Source organism: Petaurus breviceps, unplaced genomic scaffold, assembly GCF_028583685.1.
Source record: "Petaurus breviceps papuanus isolate PSGF00001 unplaced genomic scaffold, PetGlider_PUasm1.0 178, whole genome shotgun sequence".
NCBI lineage: Eukaryota > Metazoa > Chordata > Mammalia > Diprotodontia > Petauridae > Petaurus > Petaurus breviceps.
The window spans coordinates 11,954,646-11,968,895 of NW_027185777.1; the positions used below are offsets into that span (position 1 = coordinate 11,954,646).

The following is a 14,250-nucleotide window of genomic DNA, read 5'->3' on the forward strand; positions in this document are numbered from 1 at the left end:
AGAGAGAGAGAGAAAGAGAGAGAGAGAGAGAAAGAGAGACAGAGAGAGAATTCATAGCAGATGGAGAAACCAGAGGAAAGGGTAAAATGCATTAAATAGCTCAAATTGAAATCATTATAGGATTAAATGTATAGGAGATTTAAGACTAATCCTAAGGGTTTAGGGAAAACTTCTTGTAGGAAAAAGCATGTCAGCTGAGCCTTGAAAGGTGTGAAGAACTTCAAGAGGCAAAGATATAGAAGTCTGCTCCAGACCTTGGGCCCTATTGGATGTCAACACACTAAAGGTGGAGGGGGCAGGAGGAGATATGAGAATAAGAGTGAATAAGAAGTGGACAAATGTCAGAGCATAGACATCATCATAGGGAATAAGTGTGAAATAAGCCAACAGAGTCAGTGGATTCATCCCTTTAAATGAACAACACTCATCTCAAAATATACCATAGCAAACAGAGGCTTGGAAGTCCCTCTAATTTTAGGCCTCCATTATACAGCAAAGATATGGCATATTCCCGTTAAGTTGCTAGATTTAATACCTCAAAAACATTGAGGCAAAACTCATTTTAAGAAATTTCTAAAATAATGTTAGAAATCTGTTCACTGCTTGGCATTTTAACCCAGGAGGCATTCTTTTGATTAAGTTTAAGATTTCTTTAGGATACTATCTTTTATCTGTGCTTTCACAGACAGTTGAAGGATTGGTGGTTGCTTAGTGGCAGATTCCTACCAATAAGTATCTGATAATTCATCCGTCTTCTTGAGGCAATGTGACTTTATGTTCAGCATTACAACTTACTGATTAATAAGAAAATTTAGCCACTTAAAAATAAAGTTTGAAATTTGTAGAACAAAGATATCCAACATAACTAGGGGTTCCCTAAATGCTTTGAGACTTGCTGTGTAGCTATTGATTTATATTGTGGTATTACCATAAATCTATTAATTGACTTTATTTTCTAAACTAAAAACATATTCATATTTTTGTAACCAACAAAATCAAATAATTTAATGGTTCATGTCCATGCCAGAAATGCGTCACATTGTTATACGGTGGAAAATATCAATTTGACTGAAATAGCTTTAATTTTAAAATGAATGCTTCCAAAATGGTGTTTATATTAAAAATTAAATTTTCTTTCCTAATAATAGCTCCAATTTATAATAATATTTTAAAGTGTTCAAACTGCTTTTGTTTTTACAAGATGACAAAAAAAGTAATATTAAGCATAATAATACAAGGTAAGGTTTTCAAACAGTTACGTTCCAAATCAATTTTCACTTGATTGAAGTTACAAAAAAAATGATTTGGAATTAAAGTATTTTTATTATTGTTGCCTAGTAACTTTTGTAAAATAACTGTTATAACTGAAAATTTTTAAGGGACATTACCAAAGTCTGGGAGGGATTTTTTATTCATAGTCAATATTTGATGTGATTTTTGCCAATCACTGCCAAAAGAAATTAACCTAATTTTTATGGCAAAAGATTTTAGTTCTCTGAATTTATGTTATGTCTAATTAGAACTGAAATTTCTGCAATAGATTTTGTCATTTGCAATTTTAAAGATCATTTCCCGCCTTGAAAATTGAAATGATCTAGAAAACCACTAGTGTTGTTGTTTACTAAATTAAATTTATTGAATTGGTTTAATGTCTAAAGTCAGGATTTATATTCGCCAGTCCTTTTCCATCAGGAACTATGTTAAGAATATGAATCTGGTAAATTCTAATTCATGAAAGAGAAGATAATCACAAGTTTTTATTTTGAAGATTTGCCAGGGCAGCTGCCCTAGTTTTTAAGTCAAAGTGAAGAAACTGAAATAAGTAAGAGGAACTAGGACCAATACAGTGGAAAAAATGAGGCTATAATTAATTCAGTGCACCAGCAGTATTTCTTTGGACACTGAGGCTGTCGGGGACCTCGTCACCCACTGAAGGCTCTCTGAAAGAACAAATAAATGGAGGTTATAAAGTTGTTCCATAAAATATTTTCCCTTGATAGATCATAAAACACTTCAAAGTTAGATAGCATTTGCCCAAAATGAAGTTTCAGTGTTTTGATACTGATAAATGTCTAAAGGACTTTTTAAAGAAAGAATATTCCTTGGTTGTCCTGGAGAGTACCTTGCAGCATGGCCAAATGATCTGTTGCTGTTGTTTTTGATGGAAGTATTGGAACCATTTTTGAATATTCGCTGGAAAATTAGCATATTTATAATTGTATTCCTTTTTGAGTTTTTGGTAAAATGATTTTCTCTTTGTGAACATTTCCTTTGTGTAATCATGTTGGGCAATGAGCTATTACATATCTAATTGAAAATTACCCAGCCATATTCTGAATGGACAATGATGGTTTTCTTCTCAGTCATTCATTGGTGGTAGAATGAACATTTATATCCTCTGACTTTGTAGAATATATTATGAATTTACATAGAACTTTGGTAAAATCATTTACCTGTCAGGTCAATTTCCTCTCCTGTAGATTAAAAGTGTATGACTAGTTATTTATCCTAACTTTGAAATGAGAAAGAGTGTGTGATTCTGTGACTCCTAACAAATAGAATTATGATTAATTTTAGTTTTAATGATGTAGTTTGAATTGTTTAAACTTTAAAGTTAAAAAAGAAATATGAACTCTTTGTCGACAGTATATTGCCCCTACACGTACTAATCCTGGTTAGGTTAAGTCATTTTAGTACTTTGTTGAAAACTGTTTTATAGAGTCCTAAACCCATAGCTCTAAGGACCTCAGAGGCTATATAATTTAACTCCTTGGTTTTTCAAATGAGATAAATAAGGCTAAGGAGATTGTGACTTTCCCAGATTCACACAGATAGGTTCAGAGTCCGGTCATTCATTTACTTCTCCATTAAATGCATCTGTAAAACAAGTAGTTTGGATTAGAGCATCTCAAAGACAACATCCGTCACTAAAATTATATTAATCTAGTACTGCGTAGAGGAAGCAGCAGAAGAAAATGGAAATTAGTGTATCATCAGAGTAGATTTATTTTTCTAAAGCAATATATTAACACCTCGCTTAGGCAGTACCCTGCTATGTGTTCTCTTTTATCCACAACAAGATTGAGAAGTCAAGAAATGTCAAAAATGCCTTTGACCAATCAAAAGCATTATCACAAAGCCCATTCAGTAAAATTCCTGATTTTTACTCTCAAGAATCTCTCAGACTCTCACTCAATGTTTCCTTGGTTTTATTTTGCAGAATTCTAAAAGTTGAAGTTAATCCAATACAAATCCCATTCTTGAGCTTATAATGTCTTAAACAAAGAAAGACATATAAAAGAATCTATGCTACAAGACATAATATAATATTTATATTTTTCCTTATAATGGTGCTTGGAGGTAAATGATGTTTATAATTACTTCGTGCAAGGAAACTGAAAACTTAAGTGACTTGGCCATGATCCCACAGGTAGAGAGTGTCTAGGGAAGGTTTTGAACTTAGACTTCTTGCCTTTCTTGTTTTCATATACTTTTTAGATCTCCCTTAACATCTCAACTATCTGAGTGCACAGGCATGGCTACGTGAATACAACACATACACACGCACACACACACGCACATACACACACACACACGGTACTTGGTAGACAATAAATGCTTGTTAATTGAGTGAGGAAGTTGGAAGTTTCTGGAATTTAATGGTAAAAAAGAAGAAAGAACAATATGTTGAGAGTATAGAAGATGTGATTTTTTTAAGGATTTTAAGGACATCTGCACAAGTTTGTAAATTCCAAGAAAGGAGCCATTAGAGACTAAGAGATTGATAATAGTGGGAGGGAATTATTGATGGGATAAGTAAGGTCCCTGAAGTTAAGAGAAGAAATAATATAGCAGCAGAAGGTAAGTTAAGAAGGAGGGCAATCCCTTCCTCTGAGATTGAAGGTAAACAAAATAAATGAGGATATTGAGAGTTAGCAGGATGGAAGAGTAATGTTGTAGACATTCATATCAGAGGACCTGAATATTCCTAATAAGTGATGAGATCCTGTGAGAGTTTGGGAGGAAATTTGGAGCTAGAGGATTGAAGTGAGTGGGGAGGAAAACATTTTAGAACCCTGGAGATATATGCACTTCAGTCTTTTAAGGATCCATGGATTCATTGGTGTATATAATCTGTTGACTGATGCAACTTGTTCCCATTCTATGACTGTAGGAGATTCTGTGATGATATATAACTTCACCCTGCAGCCAACATGGTCATAAGCCTCTCCAAATTTATCAAGGGAAATCCTAAGTCACTAGACAGCCTATCTGTCACTGAAAAAATACATGAAAATAGTATGGGACAGTGGGCTGCTGGGCTTGAATTCTCCTGAATTTTCTACTTTCTACCTGTTTGTCCTTGAATGAGTCATTTAATGTTTTGTGGCCTCAGTTTTTCCATCTGCAAGAAAAGATGAATTGGAGGCAGCCTGGTGCAGTGGAGAGAGCACTAATTCTAGAGTAACAGGACTTGGGTTCAAATTCTGTTGATGTGACCTTGGGAAAGTGTTTTTACCTCCCCCTACCTCAGTTTCCTCATCTGTTAAATGAAAGGAATTGGACTACATAACCCTTGATGTCATATGTTTTCCAACCTTGAAGGACCTGCAAGAGATTTTAATTCTTGTTTGTGATATAAAAAGAAATAACTAATAAAATATGTCCATTTTGCATTCTCTTGCTCCACTAGAAATAGCTCCTCCCTTTGATGGATCTATTTTAGCATTTGTATCAGCTTTCCCAAGTTCCAGGAAATATCTCCATACTGATGTGGTCCCTAGAAGGTCTTTACCATGAGATCCCCAGGCAACAAAAGTATTAAAGTTATATGGATCTTTTTCGTACTTTCAATGATGAAGCATGCCATAAGTATGACATACATGAGTACATGAAAGTACTCTTTGAAGTACATGAAAGAGTACATGACTATAAGAGTACATGAAAAGGCCTTAGTCTAAAAGGGCCAGGGTTGGGGCTGCTAGGTAGCACAGTGAATAGAGCACCAGCCCTGGACTCAGGAGTACCTGAGTTCAAATGTGGACACTTAACCCACTTACTAGCCATGTGACTTTGGGCCAGTCACTTAACCCCGATTGCCCTCCAAAAAGGAAAATAAAAAGAGGGGGGCCAGTATTTCCCATTGCATCCTGGGTCACCTGTAGTCATCCTGATGAATATCTGGTCACTGTACCCAAATGCCTCTGGAGGAGAAAGTGAGACTGGTGACCTTGCCCAATCCTCCCTCATTCAAATCAAAGTCAACTGCAAGGAATATCATCATTTCCCTCATGCCATGGTCCTCTTTGAAAACAAAGGACAAATATAACTATCTATGACAGAAAAGTGATGGATTTAGGGTCCAGAATTAATACTTATATTTATATACAGCTGTTGAGGGAATTGATTTTTTTAGTAATTCATTTTTTACAAAAAAAATGTTTTTCTTTTGTGTTCCCCATTTCTTTTCTACCATTGGGATAGAAGGTAGGATGGAGAAAAGATTTCTGTTGTTTTTTTTAAAAAGGCAGATAGAGGATATGTGGAATGTTCTATGCACTTTCTGATGAAGTTCCATTTTACTTTGTTTCAAGAGACCTTTCAGAGCTGGAGTATCTTTAAATGATGCAAATGTAATATAAAAATTAAACACTCAATAAAACATTTAAAAATAGAATCCCATTGGAAAAGGCCCTAGATAGTCATGTCTGACACCCAATTCTGGTTTAGCATGTCTAGAATTAGAGGAAGTCCTCTCTGCATTATCCTCAGATTTCTGAACTCTCCCTCCATAACTATACTATCATGTTCTACTTGAACATTTAGAAGTAATATTCTTTTGAAGGGCATTTTATGAAACAAGTGTTTAAGTATTTGGGTAATTTAACTCTTTGATGATCTCTTTTTCCTAATGGCCTATGTGTCTTAACGTCTATTACATCATGATTTATGATACCATAGTTTTCTACTCCTTTATTAGGTTCCTTTTCTATGTGCTTATTTGCTTTGATGACTCACTAATTTTTCCTTCTTCTCCCTTATTTTCTGTATTACACATTGGTTAGTTGATGTCTCCATTAATAAACATTCCTCTGTGTCTTTTGAAGCAATATTTCCATGTTCCTTCCTATTCTAGTGATGTCATTTGGATGTCCATTCAGATAGCCATATTTTTTTTCTTTTATAAATTTTGAAGGAAATGGAACAAGAGAATTTTCATAAGCCAAAGGGTGTATCAGTATATTAATTTTATTAGATGTGCGGGAATTTGATAAAGACTAAATCTGTGGTCAGATCTTCATTGCATGCTATGAAAACAGGACCTAAGGATTATCGAGTTTATTGCTTAAGAAAAGAAGTTGTGAAGGAATGGAGAACCTCTCTATTGTCTTTGCTATGCAGAAAACCAAGCAATTAAGAAGCTTTTATTAAGCACTTACTACACGCCAGACGTAGTACAAAGGTCTGGGGAGAAAACATTTCAATCAACATCTTGGACATCTCTTTGCCTATGCTTTGTTTTGTCTCAAAAGAGCTGTTTCAGTTGTCCTTTGAGAAACATAGGACTATATTTGGAAGGTCAGAATGGATTCTGGAATGCTCTTATCGCGAGAGAAATTTCTTTCCATGCGTGAAGGTTAGGTGAACTTTGAAGTTGACTGATATGGTTCTTTTCATACGATAAGGACTCAGTAAATACTACTGAAGGATGAACTGGAAAAAATGTAGTGACCATTTGGAGTTCATCATTAGGCAAGAGGAATTATGTAAATAATGAAGTATTGGCAAGTAATTTATTTGACTGTTCAGCACTGTCTCAATCACAGAACATTAAAATGTGTTTATGTATTCCCAAGCTAGGACCAAATTTTGGAGAGCAAGAGGGAAAAAAAAACAAACCTCTCAGACTAACTAAATGTATTTTAAATATTAGCCTTCCGAGAGGGTGAGGAGCAGGCTGGATAGCATGATATATGGATTATCATGTAATAATATTATATAAATATTTATTAATACTAAAAAATCACTGTCGGGAAACTGCTACTGTTATGCCTCATCATTGGCAGGAAGGTAACCATGACTTCTTGAAAGTAGTGTCTGTGAAGGGCAACTACTGGCATATCTGTCTCTCCTGAAAAGGCCAGGGGGGCGGACTTGGTAAAGAACTGTTGTCTGATGACCACCCTGGCTAACTTTGGAGGACTCGTCACTAGATTGTCTTCAGGGTGATGAAATTTTCACCATGGGAATTGTTAAAGAACACAACATGGAGATATCACAGTCTGAGGTGGTAAAAGACATAGCTATGCCAGCGAAATAATAGAAACTAAATGAATTGAAGTAAATACTAATAATTCTCATTTAAGTAGCATTTTACATTTTATTGCTAAGAATAATTGTTATAAAGAGTACTGTATATTGCTTAAATTGGACTGCTTGTATTCCCATATGGGTCCATGGAAAATGATTGCTATTGAAAGTATCTCCTGAATTTGCCAATTATGCCTTATAATTAATTCAGTAATGTATTCTGGTCACAAATCCATGATTTAAAATTAGCATTTTGTAGCACATAGCTTGAGGCTTTTTGGTTAATTAATTAGATTTTATATGTTTGATTGTGTTACAAGGAAATTTTGGTTTTGAACAGATCCCTAATTGCTAGGAATTGGAGCAGGTCCTGATTCAATGAGATGCTAAGAAAATAGTCCAAATTGTATAACCTCTGCTAAGAGATAGAGCAGTAGTTTAGGTGGGTTCATTTGAATTAGTGGAGCCATAGCTTTTTGGTTTTAAATTAATTGAGTTTATTTCTTTAGACAGAAATATATGTGTATATACGTATATACACACATAAACACATGTGTGTATACATACATACACATATCTATATACTTATAATATTTGTATGCATAAATACATATGAAATCTTACAGTTTTGGCTGCAGAACTGACACATTGCTAATCATTATTATTTGGCAGGTGAGTCTCTGAAATATCGTAGAATTGACCGTTTGGATTCACTAGCTACTGGCAATAGAACAGCCAAAAACCATTACGTTAATTTCATTTTGGGCAAATATATTCTTCCCCTCTCCCAGGCTGCCACTATTCTTGAGATACCTGAACAGATATAATATCTAAAAAGACAAAAGGCCTGCTTCTTCCAATTCATTGGTCATTAAATGTGATCAGTAAACTCAAACAGCCTTTTTTAGGAGTGGGGGCTTAAGTTTTTTAATCTTTCATTATAGGATGGCCATTATGGAACCATACAGTCTGTTTATTTTTTTAACATCTAATTTTCTTGCTTAGCAAAATAAAATGGGAAGCAACATGTAGGAATTCATTGTGCTGAGAAATTTAATGATGCTAATCAATCTTGGTCTTTTTTTCCCACAAAAACAAATGTTTGAAAAGAAAAATAGGTTTCATGATCCACATTCCTAAATATTATGTATACATAGGTACAAATGAATGCATGACCCTCCTATTTTATTCAACTGAATGTACACCTCAGGAAATATTAGTGCCTTAACAGAGATAGCTTTTTTTTGTAAGTATGAATGTATTCGTAAATTGTTGAAAATGAAAAGACCTCATTTTGCAGATAATGAAACTGAAGTCTAAATGAATAAAATAACTTATTCAAGGCTACACAGCTAAGGCTTTAACTCAGGCCTTTGGACTACAGACACATCATCCCCTTTCTATCATATGCCACTGACTCCAATGACCTTCTTCAGAATGGGGATTTGGCTTAATGAAGATCAAGCTAGCCTCAGAGTCAGGCAGACCTGCCGTCTGACACATAATGGTTGTATGGTCATAGGCCATAGATTTAAGCCCAAAGCTCCTCAACTTTCCAGGCAACTTTTTAAAATTATACATTATAGAATACTTGGTAATTGGTTTTAGTATGGAGAGTTTCCTCACTGAGAGTTCCTTCTGCCAATGAAATCATTGAACCAGACATGTCATTTAAGATGTCAATTGGGGGTGATATTACTCAAAGCTTAGTTACCTATGGTCTCTGTCTGAGATTAGATGTTTCCTTAACTTCTTCAGGTTGGGTTACACTTTAAGAGCTTAAAATTTCACTAAGACTTTGGGAAAATCTCTATATTAACCACATTTGTATTTTGTTTGTAAACATTTATGGGTATCTTAAATTATTTTGTATATAGTTGACATTTGAAGCAGAATTATTATTTATAGAGTGCTTTCTGCACTTGATCTAATTATCTCCTCATCTAGACTGTAAATCTCTTGAGAGAAAGTTGTCTCTTTTCTTGTTAGTATCCTACTGGCAACATGGCCGGAATGGAAAGATTTATAGTGAGGAAGATCAAGGTTCAGATTTTTCCTCTGTCCCTGCTATTAGGGTCACCTTGAGCATATCCCTTAGCTTCTCATTGCCCTTGGCAGCTTTTTAAATATGTAGGTTGCAGAGTGGATGTTGATACCTTTGATAGAAGTTAGCTCATCAGGAGCTCTCTATCTATACCAATGAAACCACAGGTCTATTTCCTCCTTCCGAAAAAAAGAATAGCAAAGATGCTTTCTGTTGCTTTCTAACAGCCCATCTTCTTCACTGAGCCATTGTTTAAATTCACTTAATAATTGCAGCGAATGTATTTGCACAAAGTAATTGCCTTAGTATGGCGGCCCATAAATTCCATGAATGAATAGATGGAAAAAGCATTTATCAAGCACCTAATACGTTACAGTCTCTGTCCTAAGAGTGGGGTATAAAGTATTTTTTAAACAAAATAAAATAAAGACATCTATTTCTAAGACATCTCTTTTCTTCAAGGATGTTAATATGGGACAAAAACCCAAATAGGATATTAGTGATCAGGACAGGAAGAGTTGTCCTGAAGTGGTGGAAAAGGGGTGGGATATGCAAATATCCTGGGAGCATGGCTGGATAGAATATGAAATTAAAGTATCATCTGCTATCTAGGGCCAGGCAATAGAATGAGAAAAATGCATTAGTTTGAATATACTTATTGACCATTAAACTGGTTTGGGAACTTGAGTAGGATTCTCAAAGATAAGTAGATTCACTTCCCTAGAGACAGAGGCATTTACTTCTGGAAGATCTGTGGATTGTCTCACCTCCAGCTGGTTCAAGTAGGAAGGAATAGATGGCTGTTGGTTGGAAGATAGTGTAATCACCTAGGTGATTGGCTGCATGGGATTTGAAACATCTTCTGGTACTTGGGGCCAAAAGAATATGTAGTTTGCTAAAGTAATTTGCATGCAATCATCAAGAATCTGAGTTTGGCCCTATGAGAGGAACTCCAGATATGAATATCCTAAAATCATCTATTTAGAATTGGAGGGGGTTGTAAAGGTAATTTAATCCAACCCTCTTGTTTAACATATGAGGAAAAGACATCTCAGGGAAGCTAAATAACTTGCCCAAAGTCACTCTATTATTTATATTTGTTGAATGAATAAGTATCTTGCAGACCTTGGATCTATACTCAGGTTCTCAGCCTGTAAATCTAGTGCAATTATTCCTAGACTACTTGGCCTTCTTAATATATTATGAATTTATTTTAAAGAAAGGATCATTTGTTCCTTGTTGAAATTAAACTCCTTTTTTATTTTGAAGAAAGTTATTTTACACTAACACTTTGAAGCAAAGATTATGTTATTTGACTAACCTCAAGTTTGTTTAAATTTTAAGCTGGGAAAAAGTCTTCATTTTCCATATCTTGGGGCAGTTAGATGGCATAGTGAGTGCAGTGCTGAGTTTGATCCCAAGAAAACCTTGGTTCGATTCCTGTCTCAAGCACTTGCTACCTTGTGTCACCATGAGAAAGTCATTTAAAATCTTTCAGACTCTATCTCCTTACCTGTAAAAGGGCTATAATAATAACACTACCTCATGGTATTATATTGAGGCTCAAATGAGATAATATATTTAAAGTACTTTGACATCCTTAAAATTCCATGTAAATGTTTATTATTAGCAAAAACATCTTCCTAACATTTTAGGAAAAGGACCTGCTTAAAAAATAAAGAAAATTAATAAAAAAGGAAAAAAGGAAAAGGACCTACTTGTACACAAATATTTATAGCAGCTCTTTTTGTGGTGGCAAAGAATTGGAAATTGGGGGGCTGTCCATTAGTTCAGGAATGGTTGAACAAATTGTGGTATATGAAGGGAATGTAATACCATTGTGCTAAAAAATTGATGAGCAGACCAACTTCAGAAAAATCTGAGAAGACTTACATTAACAGATGCAGAGTGAAATCAACAGAACAAGGAGAATATTGTACACAGTAATGGTAACATTGTGCCATGATCAACTATGAATGACTTAGCTCTTATTAACAATATAATGGTCAAAAAGAATTCCAAAGGTCTCATGAGGAAAATTGCTATTCATATCGGGGTGGGGGGAGGGAGGGGACTCATGCAGTTGGAAGATAGATTGAAGCATACTATTTTCACTTTATTTTTGTGGGTTTTGTTTTTTGTTTGTTTGGTCTGTTTCTTCTTTAACAACATGATTTATACAGAAATGTGTTTTGCATGGTTACACATATATAACCTATACCAAGTTGCTTGCCCTCTTAGGGAAAGGGTAGGGGAGAGAAGAAGAAAATATGGAACTCAAAAATTTTAAATGAATCTCAAAATTTATCTTTACTTGACACTAGAAAAAATAAAATTCTATTAAAAAATAAGAGTTACTTTAGTTTGGAAGAACTATTATCATCATATCTTAGCCTTAGTCGTCAAAATCTTCAGGAGATATAAATGTAAGAAAACAGGAATTTGGAATACAATTACAATTGAGGAAAATAAACTCATTCTACCTAAATGAGTTAGTGAACTGCTTGAGAATCTACTCTAAATTTTCATAAATTTCTTAGTGGGAAAAGGCTCCTAAAATAACTCTGAAGAGACGAAATAGATTTTATCCACTGAAAAAATTTTGACTCAAATGTATAACAGATGGAAATTAGTATAATTTCAATATTCACTGACTATTCCATGAGATATAATTTGCTTAGGGAAAACACTCAGAGGTTATTTACTTTTTCATTTTTACAGTTTTTTTTTCCTTATAGATGTTCGAAGGAGAACAATTTATGAATACCACCGAGTAGAACTCCAGATGGGAAAGATTACTAATGTTTCAGCTGTGGAGATGACCCCACTACCTAGTAAGTTACCTGGCTAAGTGAATGGGAAAAAAAGATTGTTAAATCTGAAATTCTGACATTTCCCAGGGGTGTTTGAGAAATCAAATTAACACCTTCTAACCCTACCACAGGGATCCAAAGATATTTTGTCCTATTATATGTATTTATGAGATATATTTTTTTTAATTTTGCTATGAGAGGTAGTTATTTTTAAAATATAGAAAACATATTCTTTGACAAGTTTTTTTTCTCTTTTCTTTCTAGCTTGTCTCCAGTTTAATAGCTGTGGACCTTGTATCTCTTCTCAGATTGGGTTCAACTGCAGTTGGTGTAGCAAACTCCAAAGGTAATAAAATAGACAAATCTGATTTCTTTCTGCCTCCCTGTAAGGGTTGAAATGTATGTTAAGCCATGTGAATTTGGATATTTATGAATTTGTGCATATGATAGATTACTATGTTTAAAAAAATATATAGTGAGGAAAGGAAAGAGAAATTAAATTAATCACTCCCCTACCTCTGGAGTCTTTGAGGGAAAGGATTTTATTAGTATAGAGTGTGACCGATGCCAGGTTCCACATTCTCTTAAACTATAATCTTAGGGAAGTGCCTAAGGATCTCCCTAAGATACATCTGAAATAAGCCAATGTTTATTGCCATTATGAAGCCATGGAAGAGTTGCTTTTCCTTTGTTTAATTTAAACCTGAAATATTCATAAAATACAATACATCATATCCTTTACGTTAAAAAAAAAATACCCTGGAAAGAAAGAACACAATTCAGGAATTTGCTACAGTCCTCCCCAAATGGTTATGGGAACTGTCCAGGAACAGTTCAAAAGTTAGCCAAGCATAAAAAGGAACATGACAACTGTACTCTCCAAGCTTTACAAAGCATCCTTCATTTCCTGACCTTGTCGAACCATTGTAGCTTTCTGAGGAAAACTATATTAACATTAAGATTTTTCCTTTTAGAATGAATTTGTTGATGACATGAATGAATCTGTTGTCTAGGGTTTCAGGTTTTTCTTTTGGGGGGGGCTTTTTTTCTTAAAAATTAAAAAAGTTCATCACTTTTTACTTATTCCACTCTGACTTTCACATATTTACTGGTCCCCTGTTTTCAGACTTTTTTTCAAATGCAAAGAAGTCAAAATCTGATTTAAAAATCACAATTATGATAAAATTTAAATTATCCAACAATAACAGTAATGAAAATATCCTTTGTCAGAGTACCACAATAGACATAGTGCTGGACTAATAAGAATGAAGACCTGGGCTCAAATCTAACCTCAAACACTAGCTGTGTGATAGGCAAGTCATTTAACATCTGCTGACTCAGTTTCCCCTACTTACATTGAGAATAATAACTTGTACTTAAATTCCAGCATTGGTTGTGAGGATAATATTTGTGAAATGTTCTGCAAATCTTAATGTGCTATGCAAATTCTAGTTATTATTACAGTATATTATTCTTACAGTCTATTAACATTTTCACTCCATTTTTCTGTAAAAGATTGACTTGAAAGGTGGTTGTTTTTTTTCTTTTTCATGATGAAGATGATGGATTTGTATTTAGTCTGACACATTTTTTTTTACCTTCTTTGCTTTGTGACTCATATCAGAGAAATGACTGGCCAGGGTTAGAGGTGCTATATGTGAGCTGTGAGTATGCAGAAGATTGAAAGCTGTTGGCCCATTTAGGAATCCAGCCTTTGATACTGGCCTCATTGGCACCATGTTCTAACCAACTGACCTAAGGGACTGAGATTTAAATTATACAACTCTCCGGTGTCAGTTAGAATTTCACTGTCAGCAATGAATGAAAAGGGAGAGAACTGTAAAATCTGCTTATCCTACAAAGAAAAATAGGGCCAACACATTAAGCAGCTAATTAAGGCAACTTTGGATTTTCCATTATGACCATTGTGAGCTCATTATGCATTTGCTGCTGCATTTGCAGCAGGGGAGAAATGGGGAGTGAAGGCAGGTCCAGGAACAGTTCATAAGCTACCCAAGTGTAAAGTAAAGCATGACCACTGTGCTCTCCAAGCTTTATAAGAAATTCTTCATTTCCTGATCC

General features: G+C 34.6%; 1 protein-coding gene across 2 annotated transcripts in view; it reads left to right on the plus strand.

The window, feature by feature from the left end:
• The window catches only part of PLXDC2 (plexin domain containing 2), a 503,758-nt gene that overhangs the window by 394,343 nt on the left and 95,165 nt on the right, over window positions 1–14,250 (plus strand). For both annotated transcript variants that reach the window (XM_069086276.1, XM_069086277.1), the window contains exons 8-9: window positions 12,094–12,189; window positions 12,433–12,514. In XM_069086276.1, the coding sequence (XP_068942377.1) occupies window positions 12,094–12,189; window positions 12,433–12,514 (178 nt within the window). The remainder of the gene's footprint in view (window positions 1–12,093; window positions 12,190–12,432; window positions 12,515–14,250) is intronic.